The sequence below is a fragment of the Rhinatrema bivittatum genome, chromosome 2 (assembly GCF_901001135.1).
Source record: "Rhinatrema bivittatum chromosome 2, aRhiBiv1.1, whole genome shotgun sequence".
NCBI classification, from domain to species: domain Eukaryota; kingdom Metazoa; phylum Chordata; class Amphibia; order Gymnophiona; family Rhinatrematidae; genus Rhinatrema; species Rhinatrema bivittatum.
The window spans coordinates 378,237,902-378,260,217 of NC_042616.1; the positions used below are offsets into that span (position 1 = coordinate 378,237,902).

Genomic DNA, 22,316 nt, shown 5'->3' on the forward strand with positions numbered 1-22,316 from the left:
AGACATAGTAACCAAGTCGCAACTCCAGTCTGGCAGCCCTGGTACTACCTTGGTGGAGGAAGGTCTCATGATCAGAGAGCATAAACCTGGTGCAGCAGGGAATGATCCTGTACAAGGACTTGCTCTCCAGTTGGTACATTATCCTCTCGCACCAAGGATGTGTCTCCCAGGGCTACTGCCCAGGAGGGAAGGGTTAGGTCGATAATCATAGTTGGTGATTTGATTCTTAGGAATGTAGATAGCTGGGTGGCAGGTGGACATGAGAATCTCCTGGTAACATGCCTACCCGATGCGAAGGTGGCGGACCTCCTGCATCACCTAGATAGGATTTTAGACAGTGCTAGGGAGGAACCGGATATCATGGTACCTGTGGGCACCAACAACATAAGAGAATGTGGGAGGGTGGTTCAGCCAAATTTAGGCTCTTAGGTAGAAAAATGAAATCCCAAACCTCCAGGTTAGCATTCTCTGACATGCTCCCTGTTCCACGAGCAGGTCCCCAGAGGCAAGCAGAGCTCCGGAGTCTCAATGCATGGATGAGACGATGGTGCAAAGAAGAGACATTCAGTTTTGTAAGGAACTGGAGAGTCTTTTGGGGAAGGGGGAATCTTTTTCTGAAGGGATGGACTCCACCTTAACCAAGGTGCAACCAGGCTGCTGGCGCTAACTTTTAAAAAGGAGATAGAGCAGCTTTTAAACTAAATCAAAAGTGAAAGCTGACAGTCGCTCTGCAGCGCATGGTTCAAAGGGAGGTATCTTCAAAGGATACTAAGGAAGCATTAGAGTTAGGGCATCCCAACAGAGAGGTTCCAATAATAAGAAATGTAGTCTGTGCCTATAATTAAAAACTCACCCGAGCTAAAAGATTCCAATTTATCCCTGTCAACTGAAAAGCAGAATGGTAATACAAACAAAAAACACACTTTGAAATGTTTGTATGCAAATGCCAGACGTTTAAGAAGAAAGATGGGAGAATTAGAGTATATAGCAGTGAATGATGATATAGATTTAATTGGCATCTCAGAGACATGGTGGAAAAGGGTTAACCAATGAGTGCCTTACCAGGGTACAAATTATATTGCAATGATAGAGAGGAGCATCTTGGTGGCAGGGTGGTGCTTTGTGTCTGGGATGGCATAGAGTCCAACAGGATAAAGATACTGTAAGAGACTAAACGCACAATTGAATTTTTATGGATAGAAATCCCATGTGTGTTGGGGAAGAGTATAGTGATAGGAGTACACTACCATCCACCTGGCCAAGATGTTGAGACGGACAGTAAAATACTAAGAGAAATTAGGGAAGCTAACCAAATTGGTAGTACAGTAATAATGGGAGATTTCAATTACCCCAATCAGACATGTTAGAGAAATAAAGTTCCTGGTTGGAATAAATGACAGCTTTGTGGAGCAATTGGTTCAGGAACTGACGAGAGAGGGAGTAATTTTAGATCTCATTCTCAGTGGAGTGCATGATTTGGTGAAAGAAGTAATGGTGGTGGGGCCGCTTGGCAATAATGATCATAATATGATAAATTTGAATTTTTAACTGGAAGGGATATATTAAGTAAATCCATGGCTCTAGCACTTTTGAAAGTTTAAAGGCAAACTTTGATAAAATGAGAAAAATAGTTTAAAAAAATTAAAAGGTGCAGCTACAAAGGTAAAAAGTGTACTACAGGCATGGACATTGTTAAAAAATAAACAAAAAACCAAAACATCCTAGAAGTACAGTCCATATGTATTCCACGCAATAAGAAGGGTGGAAGGAAGGTCAAACGATTGCCAGCATGACTAAAAAGCAAGGTAAAAGAAGCTATTTTAGCCAAAAGTTCTTAATTCAAAAATTCAAAGAAAGATCCATGAGAAGAAAATAGAATTATGCATAAGCACTGGCAAGTTAAATGTAATACATTGATAAGACAGGCTAAGAGAGAATTTGGAAAGAAGTTGGCCATAGAGGCAAAAACTCACAGTAAAAACTTTAAAAAATATATCCGAAGTAGAAAGCCTGAGAGAGAGTCAGTTGGACCATTAGATGATTGAGGGGTTTAAGGGGCACTTAGGGAGGATAAGGAAATTGCGGAAAGATTAAACGATTTCTTTGCTTTGGTGTTTAATGAAGAGGATGTTGGGGAGATACCTGTTCTGGACACGGTTTTCAAGGGTGATGATTCAGTTGAACTGAACCAAATCATGGTAAACCTGGAAGATGTGGTAGGCCAGATTGACAATCTGAAGAGTAGTAAATCACCTGGACCAGATGGTATACACCCCAGGGTTCTGAAAGAACTAAAAAATGACATTTCAAACCTATTTCAATTAATTTGTAACCTATCATTAAAATCATCCATTGTACCTGCAGATTGGAAGATAGCCAATGTAATCCCGATATTTAAAAAGGGCTCCAGGGGTGATCTGGGAAACTATAGACTGGTGAGCCTGAATTCAGTGCTGGGAAAAATTGTGGAAACTGTTATAAAGAATAAAATCACAAAACATTTTGATATGTTAACACCCTCTTGACCAACCTGGTGGGAGCCCCACCCCAGGGCAGACACTGTCAGTCCTCATGTTCTTGTTTCCTGGTTCCTCCACCTGGGGAAGAAGGTGTTAGTGGGTGGGATTTCCCTCCTTTCACCCCAGGAAACAAATGGGACTGTGAACAAGGCTGGCAGTGTGTACAAATATTTCTCACAGGACAAGCAGGATGGTTGTCCTCACAAATGGGTGACATCGAGGATGGAGCCCAACCACGGAAAACTTCTGTCAAAGTTTCTGGAACTTTGACTGACCCCTACTGGGCATGCCCAGCATGGCACCAACCCTGCAGCCAGCAGGGGTCCCCCTTCAGTCTTCTTTTTTCCGCACAGCAGTAGCCACGCGGTTAAGGAGCTCTTACCACATGCATGTCAGGAATTTCTTTTGAACTTCTTTGAAGTAAAATTCGCCCCACAGGGGTCCCCCCTCTATCTAAATTTAGCCTGCGGTACTTCGGTAGGTTTTTTTGCCGTTTTTCACCGATTACCGTCGAGTTCGACCCTCGCGGCCTGCTGGCCGTCGACCGTCCCGCGGCTAAATTTTTGGTCAATGGCCATGGCGTCGGGGTTCCGACGGTGTCCAGATTGTACGCGCACTATGTCTATCACAGACCCTCACAGAGTCTATTATGTTTAGGGAGTGAGCATGATGTCCTGACTTGCACCAAATGTGCCCTTATGACACCAAAAGGTCGCAAAGCCAGAATGGAGAAGATGGGACTCCTATTCCATGCTCACACCCCGACGCCGTCTGTTGCATCGACGTCCTCGGAACTGGCACCGTCGAAGTCCTTCCATCGTCGGCAACCTCCCGGTGACCGTCTGCCATCGACATCTCCACGACCATTGATTCCCATCCCTTCCCCCGAGGATCGTGGGGATCGGAGGGAAAAGCATCGTCATCGACATCGCAAGTCTCGGACCGTCGAAGAATCGAAGTCATCGACCTCGGTACCGTCCGAGCCTCCACCGAAGAAGTCTCGATCAGAAGCGGCACCGTCCACTTCTGTTTCTGAGACACTGAGGCAACCCTCACCCCATCGGGGTTTGCGAGCCGCGATTCCACCGGTGACGGTGGTCCCTCCTTCTCAGCCTCAGCTTCCCTCTACCGCGGAGCCGGGTATTGTTACCCCAGGTCTCCGGGAATAACTGGACCGGCTGGTCCAGGAGGCCATCGACAAAGCGATGCAACGGTTCCAGACTCCTTCGGCACCGACTCCGGCACCGAAAGTGGAACCAGTCACCGACCCGATTCCAGCAGCGCTGGCACCGCTGCTCGCCCGGATGGAAGCTCTCATGACCGCCCTTCCACCGGTGATATCTGGGTCACCAACAGCACCGGTGCGCTCCCTGATGCCAACTTCATCTGGTGCAGAAACACTGTATCGAATTCCTCCTTCGGGAGTGGTTCCATCGATGCCGTGTCGTCCCTCGCCACCGATACATTCCTCCGGGGCGGTACGCACATCGGCTCCATCGATGCCTTCGATGCCGGCACCGATGCCTCCAAGGGTATTTTCGATGCCCCCGGTGGTTCCTTCGGGTTTCTCGGAGCCTCAACCGGGACCTTCAGTTATCCAACCCCCTCGTGGTCCTACAGGTCAGCAACCTGACCCTTATGACACCTGGAGTGATGATACTTCCACAGATACCGATGATTTACCTTCACCACCCTCTCCTGCTGAAAGCAGAAAGCGTTCTCCCCCCCGAGGACCTCTCTTTCACCAATTTTGTGAAGGAAATGTCAGAATTGGTCCCTTTTCAGCTTCAGTCAGAGCAAGATGACAGGCACCAAATGATGGAGTTACTACAATTTCTGGATGCCCCAAAAGTCATCACTTCCATTCCAATTCATCAGGTTTTTCTGGACCTTCTAAAAAAGAATTGGGAAACTCCTGGATCTATTGCTCCAGTAAACAAAAAATCTGACTCTACTTACCTTGTACAGTCAGCACCTGGCTTTCAAAAACCTCAGCTAGACCACCACTCTGTTGTGGTAGAGTCAGCTCAAAAGAAAGCTAAATGAATGAAGCCATACTCATCCATACCTCCTACTAAGGAGAGCAAGTTCCTAGATAGTATAGGCAGAAAAGTATACCAAGGGGCCCATGCTCATTTCCAGGATAGCTTCTTATCAGCTGTATATGACCCAATACAATAGAGTCATTTTTAAGCAGATACAAGAATTTTCGGATACCTTACCAGAACAATTCCAACAACACCTTCAAACCCTCGTACTTAAAGGATTTGAAGCTGGAAAGCATGAGATAAGAACATCTTATGACATCTTCGATGCTTCCACTAGACTGTCTGCTACAGCCATCTCAGTAAGACGCTGGGCTTGGCTTAAGTCTTCTGACCTTCGCCCGGAGGTTCAGGACAGGGTCTCCGACCTGCCCTGTTTAGGGGATAATTTGTTTGGTGAGCAAATTCACCAAATAGTTGCGGAATTGAAGGATCATCACGAGACCCTTAAACAGCTCTCATCAATTCCTTCTGACTTCCCTTCTAAACAACCATTTAAGAGGGAACCTAAAAAGTCATTCTTCCGCCCACGGAAGTATTATCCCCCACACACCAAATCTAGGTCAACGAGGCCGTATCAAAAGCCTCAGCCCCGTCAACCTCGAAAGCAAAAGCCCACAACAGCTCCGCAACCAGGCCCTGCGTCGGGGTTTTGACTTTCACTTAGAGAGCAGACGCCTAATCCCTCTACCAAACATACCAGTAGGAGGTCGATTAAGCCACTTTACAGAAATATGGCATCGCATCACCACAGATCAATGGGTGCTAGCGATAATTGCACAGGGTTACCATCTAAACTTCCTAACTCTTCTTTCGGACTTTCCACCTCTGCAAGCGTGGAGACTTACCGACCACTCTGTTCTTCTAGAGCAGGAAGTTTCCCTTCTCCTCCAGTCAAACGCTATAGAACCCGTTCCTCTCTTACAACAAGGATTAGGGTTCTATTCCAGGTACTTTATGATCCCAAAAAAGTCAGGAGGACTTCGACCAATCCTAGACCTACGGGCCCTCAACAAGTACCTTTACAGAGAGAAGTTGAAGATGGTAACCCTGGGATCGCTTCTCCCTCTGCTGCAAAGAGGGGACTGGCTCTGCTCTCTAGACCTGAAAGACGCTTATACCCACATTGCGATAACTCAGGCTCATCGCAAATACCTCCGATTTCTAGTAGGCAAAAACCTCTATCAATACCGAGTGCTCCCATTTGGCCTAGCATCCGCACTACGAGTTTTCACCAAATGTCTCGTAGTGGTTGCAGCGTTCCTCAGGAAGGAAGGTGTCCATGTCTACCCCTACTTGGACGATTGGTTAATCAGGACCCCAACCCAGCAAATCGCTCGGTCTTCCCTGACCCTGACAATTCAAACTCTAATTTCTCTAGGGTTTCTTGTCAACTACGAGAAATCCTACTTAGTCCCATCTCAAACCTTATCCTTCATTGGAGCAGACTTGGACACCTTACAGGAAAAAGCCTTCCTTCCTCATCAATGTGTCCAAACCCTTGTGTCCCTAGCTTGCCATTTGCAGTCTCAACTCACAGCAACAGCTTGCCAATTTCTCATTCTGCTGGGACACATGGCCTCCTCAGTTCATGTGACTCCAATGGCCCGTCTGGCCATGAGAGTCATGCAATGGACTCTGAAATCACAATGGATCCAAGCCACTCAGCCTCTGTCGACCATTGTTCGCATCACCAGTGCACTCCATCTGTCCCTTGCCTGATGAAAAAATCAATCAAACTTCCTACAAGGCTTACCTTTTCATCCACCAGATCCTCAAATAATTCTCACCACCGACGCTTCCAACGTCGGCTGGGGAGCCCATGTAAACAGTTTACAAACCCAAGGATTCCGGTCTCTAGAGGAAGCCAAACACCAGATAAATTTCCTGGAGCTTCGAGCAATCCGATACGCTCTCAGGGCTTTTCAAGATTGCCTATCAAATCACATAATCTTGATTCAGACGGACAACCAGGTGGCCATGTGGTACGTCAACAAACAGGGAGGCACAGGCTCCTTCCTTCTCTGTCAGGAAACTGAGCAGATTTGGGCGGAAGCCCTCTCCCGTTCCATGTACCTCAGGGCCACCTACTTGCCGGGAGTAGAAAATGTCTTGGCAGACCGGCTGAGCCGTGTCTTCCAACCACATGAGTGGTCACTCAATCCCTTGGTAGCGACCTCTCTTTTCCAAAAATGGGGTTATCCCCACATAGACCTCTTTGCGTCCCCTCAGAACCACAAAGTGGCCAATTACTGCTCTCTCATTCGCACTCAACACTATCGGCCCAGGGATGCATTCTCCCTCCCGTGGACAACCGGTCTGCTCTGGTGCTATAGTAGTGGGTAAAAGAAATAGGATTGAATATTGTATAATTTGATGTTGAATTGTTTCATTTTGTGTGTTATGCTTTGTCTTTTATTATGTATGTTTTAGTTGTAATCTACCCAGCTCAGTTGTTTTTGCTATGGGTGTAATATAAATATGTTAAATAAATAAATAAATAAATAGATAGATAGATAGTACAAATATGCACTTTTTTCACACACAACAGTTTTAACATTCAGTCTTAAGTATATCCATTGCCTGCCTTGATCTAATTTTTCACTGGAGATCCAGTCTTTGTGACTGTGATGGTGAATGCCAGTCTAGCAAGCTGGGAGCTCACTGTCTTGAGGCAGTTTGTTCAGGGACAGTGGACTCCCGAGGAAGTAAGTTGGTCTGTCAGTCGTTGGAGACCATAGCAATTCTTCTGGCTGTACTGGAATTTGCACTTCAGCTAGTGGGTCAAGCAGTCAGAATAATGACAGATCATCGCGGAGGTCTAGAAGTCTTCAAGTGTCATTGAAGGTACATTTGTACTTTGCTTGGACGGAGTAGAATTTGAAAGCCTTGTCGACGTCGCACAGAGTAGTTGTATTCGAGCAGATTACCTCAGTCACTATGTGGCCAACCCAGTGGAATGGTCTCTGTCTCAAGTGGCCTTCGCTCAACTTGTCGCCAAGTAGCGTTTGCCAGTGATGTTTTATGGTGTCAGGCAAGAATGCATAGGTGCAAAGATTTTAGCCAGAAGAGGGACTTTCTATAGTTAGAAATTGATGCCTTGGTTCAGATCTGTCTGATAGGGGTTCTCCTCCCTGGCCCATGACAGGCAGAGTTCTTCAGAGATTCAGTGCATCTGCATCTGGTGATTTTTAGGGGCTTCCACTTGGCTGCATCAAATTTGGGGGGGCCTATCTCATGCATTCAGTTATCAGCAGACCTCTGAGACTTCCATTCCATAAGGAGTTGTTTTGCAGAGTCCAGTTCTGCATGAGGCTTTGTATTGCATTGATCTTGTGGCTTGGCATTTGAAAGGGCATTTTTAGTGAAAAAAAGGATATTCTAATGCTGTATAGCAAATGTTGCTTACCTGATGTAACAGGTGTTCTCACAGGACAGCAGGATGTTAGTCCTCACAAATGGGTGACATCGAGGATGGAGCCCAACCACGGAAAACTTCTGTCAAAGTTTCTGGAACTTTGACTGGCCCCTACTGGGCATGCCCAGCACGGCACCAACCCTGCAGCCAGCAGGGGTCCCCTTCAGTCTTGTTTCAAAGCTACAGGCAGTGCCGAAAAATAAAATAAGAAAATGAACCCAACACCATGGGGCGGCGGGCGGGTTTCATGAGGACTAACATCCTGCTGTCCTGTGAGAACACCTGTTACATCAGGTAAGCAACATTTGCTTTCTCACAGGACAAGCAGGATGGTTGTCCTCACAAATGGGTGAGTACCGAGCTGAGGATGTCCGAACATGCACCAAAAGTACCCAACGGCGTGCAACAGGCACAACAACTGGGGTGGAATTTGGTAGAGGACATCCGCACCCCACCGGGTAGGCGGAAGGGTGTTGGTACGTCATGTTGGAAAAAGGTTACACAAGACAGATTGGCCGAAGATGGAATCCTGTCTTCCAGCTTTGTCCAAACAGTAGTGGGCTGCAAATGTATGGAGAGAACTCCAGGTAGCAGCCCTGCAGATGTCAGGAAGCGGCACCGATCGAAGGTGTGCTACTGAAGTCGCCATGGCCCTCACAGAGTGTGCCTTAACACAGTCTTGAAAGGGAATGCCAGCTTGCTGATAGCAGAAAGAGATGCAGTCCGCCAACCAGGAGGAAAGAGCCTGCTTATCCACAGGTTGCCCTAACTTGTTAGGATGGAAAGAGACGAATAATTGAGTGCTCTTCCAATTTGCACCTGTACGGTCTAGATAGAAAGCTAGAGCACGTTTACAGTCGAGGGTATGCAGAGTCTGTTCCCCGGAGTTGGAGTGGGGCCTGGGAAAGAAAATAGGTAGAATGATGGATTGATTAATATAAAACTCCGAAACTACCTTAGGTAAGAATTTAAGGTGAGTGCGGAGTACCCGCCCACTCCTGCAGGAGTTTAGTGTAAGGCGGATAGGTAACTAGGGCCTGTAACTCACTAACCCTGTGAGCTGAAGTGATAGCCAAAAGGAAAATCACTTTCCATGTGAGATATTTAAGGTTACAGGAGTGAAGAGGTTCGAAGGGTGGTTTCATAAGGCGACCAAGAACTAGATTAAGGTCCCAAGATGGGGCCGGAGGACGTAAAGGTGGCTTCAAATGGAGCAAGCCTTTAAGAAAGCGTGTTACAAGGGGTTGTACTGAAATAGGGACACTCCCGATACCTTTATGGAAGGCGGCTACCACACTGACATGCATTCTAATGGTAGAGGTCTTTAGACCTGATTCTGACAAATGCCAAAGATAGTCCAAAAATTTAGGAATTGGACAGGAAAGGGGATCAAGGGACTGAGAAGTGCACCATGATGTGTACCTTTTCCATTTATAGGAGTAAGATTTTCTTGTGGAAGGCTTTCGTGAAGCGATGAGGACACGAGAAACTGAATCCGACAGGTTGAATGGTTGAAGGACTAACCTTTCAACATCCAGAAAGTCAAAGGAATTAATCAAATATGTTTCAAATGATTTTCCTTTTGTAAAACTCATACTTCATTAGCTTATGATTGTGACTGGAGAGTTTTTGAAGACTGTTGTACTGGGCACTAGTAGATTACTGAGAAAGCTTTGGTTTTGTTGATTTTGGATTTTTGCAGATCGGTCTTTTCAAGGGCTTGGTGCTTAAGGCTTAGAAAGTACAGGTTGCAGCTCTCCCTTGCTGTAGATGGTGTCTTTGGATAGACCATTGTCTCTGCATACAGATGCCTGTCATTTCTTGAGAGTAGTTTGGCATTTTAGACCACCATTCCGGTTCCCAGTTCCATCTTGAGAGCTGAATGTGTCCTTTGGGGCAGGATAGTAATTTATATCCCTTAAGGTTTTTTTTCTCTAAAGCTGTTGAAGACTATTTTTTGCAGTCACTTTTTGTTCCCTCTGGAATATTTTGGAGAGAACTCTTTTGATTTCAAAAGATAAGGTCTAGATCTTACAGTTCCTTCCTTTCTCCCAAAAGTGGTTTGGATTTTTCATTTTGATCAGATGATTTCCTTACCTTGCTTCAGCAAATGTGCGGATGGGAAGGGGTACACCCTGCTTTGAACCTTAGCTATCAGGAGGCTTCTATGAAGGTATCTAAAGGTTATTAGTGTTTTTCAGGAAGTCAGATCTTCCTTTTGTTCTGTATGAGGGGGTCCAGAAAGGTGAGGCAGCCACTAAAGCTGCAGTAACACATTTGATTAAAGAGATGATTATACCAGCCTATGTAGATTCTGCCTAAGCAGGTGAGAGTTTATTCCATGTGAGTTTAAGCTACTTCTTGGGCGAAATTAAAATTAATGTCTTGGTTGCATACCTTTTCTAAGCACTACCACTCAGATGTAGGGTCAAAGAAGAGGCCACCCTTGCTTCAGTGGTCTTGCAAAGGGCTGGAGCAGTATCCTGCCTTATTCAAGAGAAGTTTGGGTATTTCCCCCTTGTCTGGACAGATAAAGAAGGCGAAATTGCTTCTTACCTGATAATTTCCTTTCTGTGAATCCAGTTAGACCAGTCCGTGATCTTCCCTTTGCTGCCTGCCTTCTTTATTTGTTCATTCTCTCTCTAAAATGATGATCAAGAACTGAGAGAGAGAAAATAGCAAAAAAAGATGAATTCCTCTGCTTTTATGCAGATGAGTGGATTCTTGTATGTTATAAAACTTTGTCATTTTTTCTTCCTTACTCATCTGGAAGTTCACTGGTGTAAAAGAAAAATGAAATATTGAAAGAGTTAATTTATTGATTGGTTTGAATTATGGTTGTCCACAGTTAGCTTGTTACAGGAATACTGGCAGGCTGGTGTTAGCATAGATGTATATAAGGAGTGAAATCAGTGAACCTGTTGATATCTATCTCCATATGTTGGATGGTGTGCATAACCCACTTGTCTAGACTGGTCTGACTGGACTCAAGAAAAGGATATTATCAGGTAAGAAGTAATTCCACTTTTTCACAAATGGTTGTCATAATTATAATGAAACACATTGCTGAGCAGGCTAGATGAACCATTTTTGGTCTTTGTTTGCCGTCATTTACTATAATTGTCTTTTCTCATGTCTTTTTGGTTTTCAATATTTTATCCCATGAATCACGATCTGGTATAAATCAGTTATGTATAACATGCTTTGTACATCAGTTATAATAATCTCACCATTCATGGTGTAATATTGGATTTTATTTCCACAATCCTTGAGACATCCTTTTAGAATCGCACAGTTTCTCAGTGAGCAATCATATTCTTCCCCAGTAAGTTGGTTGATTTTACATTTGTTAGATGGGGTTTTTAATGCTTTAATTGTTAGTATTTGGAAATTGTATAATATTGTGATCTGCTTTCTTCAGGCCAGCACCTCTAACATGTGGCATTAAATTAAATTTAACTTCTCTTGAAATTGAATAAATGTCGCAAATATCTTAGTCAGTAGTTTCACACAGTTCACTTCCTAATATGGCTGCATTTTGACACCCATCTGGCACTTGCATCATGGAATTAAAACATGATTATACTTGTGACAATCACATGTGAAAATGTGACTGCTTTGTGATTTATTGTTCCTTATCAAGCTGTCTTTTATATTTGTTGCCAGGTGACATGGCATGAAATTGCACGACCTCAGATACATGGCTATGATATGCAGTGTTTGGCATTGATTGGGCGGTTTCAGTTCATTTCTGGGGCAGATGAAAAAGTACTCAGAGTCTTTGCTGCTCCTCGGAACTTTGTGGAAAATTTCAGCAACATTACTGGCATCCCCATGGCAAAACTTCTTTTCAGTGTGAGTATACCAACCCTTTGTTTACATATGATTGATTACCTTACCTACAGCTTTAAAAACAATAAGAAAACAAATGAGGTAAGTGGAGAAATACGCAAAGTTGGAAAACCCACATATCTTTTCAGAACAGGGAGTACAAATGCTAAGGAGATAGAAACCACTCCATTTACAGAAAAGGGGGCTCATATAGAGGTAGCAAAACTGAAAGTTGGTAAAGAAAATAGGCTAGAGTGCCAAGATAATAGAGAAGGTTCCATTCTGGAGCTCTGTCAGATCTACTCAATCATCTTTAGAGGGGAGTAATGGAAATGGACAGACATTGTCCCACTTTATAAAAGCTGGTAATTATAGAGGTTAGTTAGCTTGACCTCAGTGCAGAGTAGTTTAAGGGAGTCAAGAAAAAAATACAGTGGTGGAGTATCTCAAACCCAGCAAATTATAGGATCCAAGGCAGCATGAGTTTTACAAAAGGAAAATCATTTGAAACATATTTGATTAATTCCTTTGACTTTCTGAGTGAAAAATTAGATCAAGGCAGGCAATGGATATACTTAAGACTGAATGTTAAAACTGTTATGTGTGAAAAAAGTGCATATTTGTACTATCTATCTATCTATCTATCTATTTATTTATTTAACATATTTATATTACACCCATAGCAAAAACAACTGAGCTGGGTAGATTACAACTAAAACATACATAATAAAAGACATAAAGCATAACACACAAAATGAAACAATTCAACATCAAATTATACAATATTCAATCCTATTTCTTTTACCCACTACTATAGCACCAGAGCATTTTCACAAGTTAGATAAAGTCTTAATGAAACAGATAGGCCTTTAGCTATTTATTTAAAAAAAAAAGCTAGATCAATAAGCAGTCTTAAATCTGAGGGCAAAGAATTCCATAAACTTGGTTCTACTACAGATAGAGCTCTAGAACTAGTCTTTTTTAACTGGGCTTCTTTCAAATATGGAATGTTGCAGAAAGGAGAGAAGCTGGTGGATCATAATTTAATGAAGGGGCCAAACTATTCTTAGCCTTAAACACTGACTAAAAGTTTGAATTTAAGTCTTTAGTCCAGTGGTTCTCAACCTTTTTTCTGTCGGGACACACCTGACAGATGGTTCTCACATGCGTGACACCCTGACCCATGATCGTCACGGGGCTAGATGTAAAAGTAAAGTTTGCATCCACGGGAACCCCCCCTGACCCACGATAATGGATGTAAAGCAGAATTATGACATTCCCCACACAACTCACCCTACAAAAAAGATATTCTGGTTCTGGTGTCATCTCAGTAACAGCAACTCAAACTCCTACTTCCATGCTCAATAGCCCTACTTATGAAAAGACAGCAGTTTACCACCAATGCATGTCCTCTTGAGAAACCACAACAAATAAGACTGATACAAACGCTTACATGCTAGTAAAATATCTCATCTTGGTAACACACAGAACCGACCTAACATACTCCCAGGATCTGTAGTAATGCACATAAACTAATCCGCAGTTACACCTGTATTATGAAATACACTCAAACAGGAGCTACCCTATCTATGAAAAGGCAACACTACAAATATTAAATCAGGCCCTAAAAACCAATACACCTCCTATTAGGAAAACTGAACTAGCAAGCAGCTATAGATCCCCACAAAGAAATAATTGTAAAACTATACTAATAAGCAGAATACATATTTCAAAACAGCTATGAACAGAATAACATCCAACAATTAAAAACTCATAAAAACTATTAAACATTCTCCAAACACCAATAAAATATTTCAAAAAAGCAGACACATTACATAATATTAAATAATTAAAATGGCAGACAATCAAGAAAAATAAACTTAAAAAGCCACCTTTACTTACCCACCTCCAGCAGCTCTCCTACTCCTCTTCCATGCAGGCCATAGCAGACACCAGAAGCAGCAGTAGTGGCTAAGCTCTATACTCATGGTCCTCTTCCTTAGGGCCCATATCTCTCACACACACACCATACCAGTCATGCCCCCATGACCAGTTTCTGTGTCTCACACACCAATCATCTCCCAGTCTTTGACACACACACACACACACACCAGTCACCTTCCTGAACAGTTTCTCTCATGCTATACACACACACAGGCTTCCCACTCCTGTGTTCTACTTACATATATGGGCTTCTCACTCTCATAATCACTTTCTCTGTCTCACACACACTCACCAGTCTCTCACTCCTATGCTTGTTCTCATTCTCATTCCCATAATCACTTTCTTTCTCTCACACACACACAAACACACACCAGTCACCTGATCTCTCTCATGCATACACACACACAGGCTTCCCACTTCCATGTTCTCTCTTACATATACAGGTTTCTCCCTCCCATGCTGTGTCTCACACACACACCCAGGTTTCTCACTCCCATGCTCACTCTCTTCACATGCACAGGCTTCTCATTCCTATAATCACTTTCTCTCTGTTACACACACACACACGCACGCACACACACGTCTCTCTCTCATTTCCATGCTCGCTCTCCATGTGCACAGGCTTCTCATTCCCTGAATCACATTCTCTCTCACATTCACACACACCAGTCTCTTTCTCTCACACACACAGTCACCTTACCAACCAGTCTCTCTCTCATGTATGCGCACACACACACACAGGCTTCCAACTCCCATGCTCTCTCTCACATAATAAGGCTTCTCACTCCTATGCTTTCTTTCACACACACCCCCACAACACCAGGCTTCTTACTCCCATGCTTTCTCACATACCCAGATTTCTCACTCCCATGCTTTCTCACTACCCAGATTTCTCACGTCCATGCTTTTTCTCACACACACACACACCTCAGTCACCTCCCTGACTAATGTCTCACACTCTCACATACACATCAGTCATCTCCCTGAGCAGTCACTTTCATTGTCTCTCACATATACAGACATACACACATCAGCTCTCTGACCAGTTTCTCTCAATCACACACACATTCTCTCACTTACACACAGGCTGGCTGTCTGCTTCTCTCTCTTTCTCTCACTCACTTCCTCTCCCCCCCCCCCCCCCCCAGCACAAATGGTAGCTGCAGCAGCCTCCTCCTCCAGCCCCCGCAGGCCAAGAAAGAAGAATCCCATCGGCCGTGGGAGGCTCATGCTGCTGTCTCCTTTCCCGATTACCAGCTACTTCCATTGCTAGGGGCCCGATGCTGCTGTCGCTGCTGCTGCTATTTTTCCATGTGGCACGGCTCTTTCTCCTTCCCGCGCACCATGTATCACTTCCTGTTCCAGGGGGGCGGGAAGAAGCAAAGGTTAGCCGCGGGTGCTACAGCTTCTTCTAGCACCACTGCCGTTCCCACTGGGCTTGAATGTGCTGATAGCCCGGCGGCAATGGCAGCAGGGCAGGAAGAGCAGCGGGAAAGACCAGGAGCACGCGACACACTGGTGTGTCGTGACACACCGGTTGAGAAGCGCTGCTTTAGTCAATGCAGTTCTTTTAACAATATAGCAACATGTTTCCAATGAGGCTTACCATAAATTAGTCTCGCTGCTGAGTTTTATAATACCTGGAGTGCCTTAACACGCATTTCCCTGTACGTACCAGGATCAGTCCAGGACACCTGGGTTGTGACTCCGCACCAGTAGATGGAGACAGAGCAAAACTTGTCGGACTGAGTCATATATACACCTTACCATTTGTATATAACATTTATTTTGTATACTACATTTAAATTGTACATTGTTTAACCATTTCTATCCTCTCTTCTCTTTTTCCTTCTCCAAGTTTGGCCTCCATTGTTAAATGTAACTGTACCTTCTGTCACCTCAGTTCTGGTTCTATGTTTTTAAGTTCTATGATTTTATTGCACCCCCGTTCTATGTAAACCAGCAAGATATGTTTTCATGATTGCCGGTATATAAAAACTCTAAATAAAATAAATAAATAAATATATGACCCTGTGTCAGTCACAGCCCCTCAGTCTTACTCTGTCTCCAGTAGATGGTGCAGGTGCGGTCACAGCTCCTGCCTGCCCTGATTCTGGTAGTCAGTCAGGGTTGGTTGTTTTTTTGCTAGTTTTTAGTATTGTAGGCAAGCCTAGTTTGAGGTTGCTGTCAAATTGGGGTTTTTGTTTTTGATTGGTATGTGAAGTCCCATCCGCCCTGCCTCCCAGGGGGGTTGTGAGGTTCTGAGGGGACCATCCCCCCCTGGTCGAGGCCGCTGCTAGGGTCGAGGACCCGGTTTTCTAGTAGCAGCGTCGGGTGACACCGGGGAGCCCGGTTCACTCACCCCTGCTGGAATAGGGCTCCAGGACCGTGGACAGCGACAAGAGTTTGTAAAAAAAAAAAAAAAAAAAGTTTCTTATTTTGTTGTTTGCGTGGCGTCCCGCAGGAGTCGGATACAGAATCTTCCTCCGTGGCGGACACGGATTCTCCTGAGGAGCCCCTGAAGGGGGCCGAGGAGGCGGCGGCGGACGGTTCCGCCCAGCCCGGCGCGGGCAAAGGGGCGCAGGCCGTGGAAGGAGACGACCCCAAGGTGGTCCGGCTATTCCGCAGGGAGGAACTGCCCCCACTAATTCCGGCCATTCTTCAGGAGCTGGGAATAGAGGCCCCGCCGGTTGTGGTCCGACAAGAGGCCAACATGGATCCGGTCCTGTTAGGTCTCACGGGGCCGGCAGTTGCCTTTCCGTTTCATTTTTCTTCGACGGATATCTTGTTCCGGGAATGGGATACTCCGGAGTTAGGATTGAAGGTCAGCAAGGCCATGGATAAGCTTTACCCGCTACCGGAGGATGCGCTGGAACTTCTCAAACTCCCGAAGTTGGATTCAGCGGTTTCCGCGGTGACGAAGAGGTCTACCATCCCGGTTACGGGAGCGACAGCTCTCAGGGACATTCAGGACAGGAAACTGGAAGTGCAACTTAAGAAGATCTTTGAGGTGTCCGCCCTGGGAGTGCGGGCCGCCATCTGCACGAACTTCGCTATGCGAGCTAGCCTGCGCTGGGCCCAGGTTCTTCAAGCGAATGCGGGTCTGTCAGCAGAAGAGGCATCACAGGCAGATAGGTTGGAGGCGGCAATAGCGTATGGGGCAGATGCTCTACACGATCTGCTGCGTACGTCAGCTAGGTCCATGGTGGCGGCTGTCTCGGCGCGCCGCCTCCTGTGGCTGCGCAACTGGGCGGCGGATGGCTCTTCTAAGGCTCACCTCGGGGCGCTGCCATTCAAGGGGAAGTTGTTGTTTGGCAAGGAGTTGAATGATTTAATGATTTCTCTGGGGGAGAACAGGGCTTTTAAGCTGCCCGAGGACAGATCCAGGGCGCGGTCTTCCTTTCCGACCAGGTCCCGTTTTCGTGGTCCCAGGAAGTCGCGTCCTCAAAGGTCTGCCGGCCCCTCGTATAGGTCGTCTTCCTCCCAAACCCCTCAGTGACAGCAGTCCTTTCGGGGGAAACGTTTCGGGAGACAAGGAGGAGCCCCGTCGGGCGCGGGGTCCAAGACTTCGCAATGAAATGCGGTCGGCCCATCCCTCGCCGCAGCCCCTGCACGTCGTTCCAAATGTCGGGGCGCGGTTAACGTTATTTTTCGAGGGATGGGCCAACGTAACGTCAGACCAGTGGGTCCTCAATGTGATAAGACACGGCTACGTATTAGATTTTGCTCGCATCCCAGCGGACAAGTTCCTTGTCTCGCCCTGCAAGGCCCCTGAGAAGAAGGCGGCAGTGCTAGGCATCATCCGGCGCTTGGAAAGCTTGGGAGCTATTTCCCCCGTTCCGGTCAACCAGCACGGCGAGGGCCGTTACTCCATTTACTTCATCGTTCCAAAGAAAGTTGGCACGTCAAGACCAATCCTGGATCTAAAAGGGGTAAACAGATGCCTTCGCGTTCCTCACTTCAAAATGGAGACGATTCGTTCGGTGATCGCCTTGGTGCGGCCAGGCGAGTTTCTGGCCTCCCTAGATCTCACGGAGGCGTACCTTCACGTAGGCATTCAGCCGTCATTCCAGCGATTCCTAAGGTTCTGCATCCTGGGGCGGCATTACCAGTTTCGGGCGCTCCCGTTTGGTCTCGCGACGGCTCCCCGTACATTCACGAAAGTAATGGGTAGTGGTGGCGGCGCAGCTGCGCCGGGAAGGTCTTCTGGTTCATCCTTACCTGGACGATTGGTTGATTGGGGCGAAGTCCGAGGGTCAGTGTCGGCTGGCAGTGGCCAGGGTCCTACAGCTTTTGCAGTCCTTAGGCTGGGTAGTCAACTTCAACAAGAGTCATCTGACACCCACACAGACCTTGGAATATCTTGGAGCCGTATTCGACACGAAACAGGGCAAGGTGTTCCTATCTCACGAATGGATATGCAAACTGCAAGCTCAAGTGAGGCGCTTATTGGCTCTCTGCCGCCCGCGGGTCTGCGATTTTCTGACGGTTCTGGGTTCTATGGCCTCAACGCTCGCGTTGGTTCCCTGGGCGTTCGCTCATCTGCGGCCATTGCAGTCATCCTTACTATCTCGCTGGAAGCTGGTTTCGGAGGAGTTCCACCTACCGCTTCCACTCGTGGGCCATGCGAGATCCAGCCTGCTCTGGTGGCTGGATTCCAGTCATCTGTCCTGTGGAGTGTCCCTTCTGGTGCCCAATTGGACGGTGGTGACCACGGATGCCAGTCTCTCCGGTTGGGGAGCAGTTTGCCTAGGAAAGTCGGTTCAAGGCCTATGGTCAGCGTCGCAAGCCCAGTGGTCTATCAACCGACTATAGACCAGAGCGGTCCGTCTGGCACTGCAAGCCTTCCTACCGCTGGTGCGAGGAAAGGCGGTCCGAGTGTTGTCGGACAACGCAACCACCGTGGCCTACATCAATCGCCAAGGCGGGACAAGAAGTCCACTGGTGGCGGAGGAGGCGCAGCTCTTGATGGCCTGGTCGGAACAGCATCTCAGCAACGTCGCAGCGTCTCACATTGCCGGAATCGACAACGTCCAGGCGGATTTTCTCAGCCGTCATCGCTTGGATCCCGGGGAGTGGGAGCTGGCGGACGAAGCGTTCCTTCTCATTTGCAAAAAGTGGGGAATGCCCCACATGGATCTGATGGCCACGTGGCACAACGCGAAGGCTCCGCGGTTTTACAGTTGGCGTCGAGAAAGGGGAGCAGAAGGCGTCGACGCGTTGGTGCTTCCATGGCCGACGGATGTGCTGCTGTACGTGTTTCCTCCGTGGCCGATGATCGGCAAGATTCTGCGGCGCATAGAATTACACCCGTCCAACGTGATCATGGTGGCACCGGAGTGGCCGCGCCGGCCGTGGTTCGCAGACCTCATCCAGTTATCGGTGGCGGCACCCCTTCGTCTCCAGGGGTTCGCAGGGCTCCTCCATCAGGGCCGCGTCTGTTTGGAGGATGCGGATCACTTCTGTCTCGCGGCATGGCTTTTGAGAGGAATCGGCTGAAGAGAAAAGGTTACTCAGATGCGGTGATAGCCACGCTGCTGAGGTCCAGGAAGCAGTCTACGTCCCTGGTTTATGTCTGTGTCTGGGTGGTCTTTGAGGAATGGTGCGTGCAGCGTGGGGTGGATCCCACTTCCGCTTCTGTATCCGATATTCTGGCGTTCCTACAGGCCGGTCTGGCCAAAGGCTTGGCGTGCAGTTCTCTACGGGTCCAAGTGGCAGTGCTTGGTTGTTTGCGAGGTAAGGTCCGGGGAACCTCCCTGGCTCTTCACCCGGATATCTCCCACTTTCTTCGGGAGGCTAAACATCTTCGTCCTCCATTGCGTCCCCCCTGTCCGTCTTGGAACCTCAATTGGGTTCTCTCCGCCTTATGCTCGGCACCGTTTGAGCCCTTGAAGCGCGCAACTACTAAGGATCTCACGTTGAAGACGGTATTCCTGGTGGCGATTGCCTCGGCACGGCGTGTTTCGGAATTGCAGGCCTTGTCCTGTAGGGAACCGTTCTTGCGTATTTCCGATTCAGGAGTTTCCTTGCGGACGGTCCCTTCCTTTCTGCCTAAAGTGGTGTCGTCTTTTCACTTAAATCAGTCAGTTGAGCTGCCCGCTTTTGCGGTCGGAGAGTCCTCTGATCCAAAATCGAGGGAACTGAGGAAGCTGGATGTGCGGAGATCCCTCCTTCGCTATCTGGAGGTTACTAACCCATTTCGGGTAACAGATCATCTGTTTGTTTTGTTCTCTGGGCCAAAGAAAGGGGCCGCAGCGTCCCGCACGACGATCGCCCATTGGCTCAAGGAGGCCATTGGTTCAGCGTACTTGGTGCGGGGAAAACCGCTTCCCGTAGGTCTTCGGGCTCACTCGACTCGATCTCAAGCTGCGTCTTGGGCGGAAGCTTCGCAGGTGTTGCCTCAAGAAATTTGTAGGACCTGGAAGTCGTTGCATACCTTTATCAGGCATTACCGGTTGGATGTCCGGGCTACAGATGCCGAGGGATTTGGAGAGAGGGTACTCCCACCCTCGGTAAATTGGCTCTGGTTCGTCCCAGGTGTCCTGGACTGATCCTGGTACGTACAGGGAAAGGAAAATTAGTTTCTTACCTGATAATTTTCGTTCCTGTAGTACCAAGGATCAGTCCAGGATCCCGCCCGCAGTGCTGCGCTGAAGTAACGGAGAGTTCGCTCATTGTTGTTAGTTAATCTGACCGCTTGTTTGGCTCTCTCGGTTGGGGAGTCCGGTTCCAGAAGGGGTTTTGGAATTACTTTCCGTGCAAGTAGCGATTTTTATAGCTAGTTTTGGTTCTCTGGTTGGATTTCTACTTTGACATTACGTATGACTGAGGGGCTGTGACTGACACAGGGTCATATATAGAAACATAGAAACATAGAAATGACGGCAGAAGAAGACCAAATGGCCCATCCAGTCTGCCCAGCAAGCTTCACACATTTTTTTTCTCTCATACTTATCTGTTTCTCTTAGCTCTTGGTTCTATTTCCCTTCCACCCCCACCTTTAATGTAGAGAGCAGTGATGGAGCTGCATCCAAGTGAAATATCTAGCTTGATTAGTTAGGGGTAGTAGCCGCCGCAATAAGCAAGCTACACCCATGCTTATTTGTTTTACCCAGACTATGTTATACAGCCCTTATTGGTTGTTTTTCTTCTCCCATGATGTTGAAGCAGAGAGTTATGCTGGATATGTGTGAAGTATCAGTTTTTCTTCTCCCCTGCTGTTGAAGCAGGGAGCTATGCTGGATATGTGTGAAGTATAAGTCTTCTCCCATGCCGTTGAAGCAGAGAGCCATGCTGGATATGCATCGAAAGTGAAGTATCAGGCACTTTTGGTTTGGGGTAGTAACCGCCGTAACAAGCCAGCTACTCCCCGCTTTGTGAGTGCGAAACCTCATTTCTTCTCCCCTGCTGTTGAAGCAGAGAGCTCTGCTGGATGTGTGAAGTATCAGTTTTTCTTCTCCCCTGCCATTGAAGCAGAGAACTATGCTGTATATACATTGAAAGTGAAGTATCAGGCTTATTTGATTTGGGGTAGTAACCGCCGTAACAAGCCAGCTACTCCCCTCTTTGTGAGTGTGAATCCTTTTTACCACATTTCCTCTTGCTGTTGAAGCTTAGAGCGATGTTGGAGTCACAGTAAGCATGTGTATGTTTATTTAATAAGGGTATTGTCTCCAGGCAGTAGCCATCATTCTGGCGAGTCACCCACTCTTCATTGGCGGCCTCTTGACTTTATGGATCCACAATGTTTATCCCATGCCCCTTTGAAGTCCTTCACATTTCTGGTCTTCACCACATCCTCCGGAAGGGCATTCCAGGCATCCACCACCCTCTCCGTGAAGAAATACTTCCTGACATTGGTTCTGAATCTTCCTCCCTGGAGCTTCAAATCGTGACCCCTGGTTCTGCTGATTTTTTTCCTACGGAAAAGGTTTGTCATTGTCTTTGGATCATTAACACCTTTCAAGTATCTGAAAGTCTGTATCATATCACCTCTGCTCCTCCTTTCCTCCAGGGTGTACATATTTAGATTCTTCAATCTCTCCTCGTACGTCATTCGATGAAGATCCTCCACCTTCCTGGTCGCCCTTCTCTGTACCGCCTCCATCTTGTCTTTGTCCTTTTGAAGATACGGTCTCCAGAACTGAACACAGTACTCTAGGTGAGGCCTCACCAAGGACCTGTACAAGGGAATAATCACTTCCCTTTTCTTACTCGATATTCCTCTTTCTATGCAGCCCAGCATTCTTCTGGCTTTAGCTATCGCCTTGTCACATTGTTTCGCCGACTTCAGATCATTAGACACCATCACCCCAAGGTCCCTCTCCTGCTCCGTGCACATGACTCAGTCCGACAGGTTTTGCTCTGTCTCCATCTACTGGTGCGGAGTAACAACCCAGGTGTCCTGGACTGATCCTTGGTACTACAGGAACGAAAATTATCAGGTAAGAAACTAATTTTCCTCTTTGATACTCTAACATAAAGGCAGTTACAATAATCCAAAATAGTTAACAAAAAGCTTTCACCAGAGTCCAGAAATCATCTCTGGACAAAATGTTT

The 22,316-nt window shown here is 46.8% G+C and overlaps 1 protein-coding gene across 3 annotated transcripts in view; it reads left to right on the plus strand.

Annotated features, from left to right (window-relative positions):
• ELP2 (elongator acetyltransferase complex subunit 2) overlaps positions 1-22,316 on the plus strand; it is a 751,239-nt gene that overhangs the window by 462,250 nt on the left and 266,673 nt on the right. For all 3 annotated transcript variants that reach the window (XR_003854643.1, XR_003854644.1, XM_029589989.1), the window contains exon 13: positions 11,649-11,837. Coding sequence is in view for 1 of the 3 variants with exons in the window: in XM_029589989.1 (XP_029445849.1) it covers positions 11,649-11,837 (189 nt within the window). In the remaining 2 variants the exon portion in view is untranslated. The remainder of the gene's footprint in view (positions 1-11,648; positions 11,838-22,316) is intronic.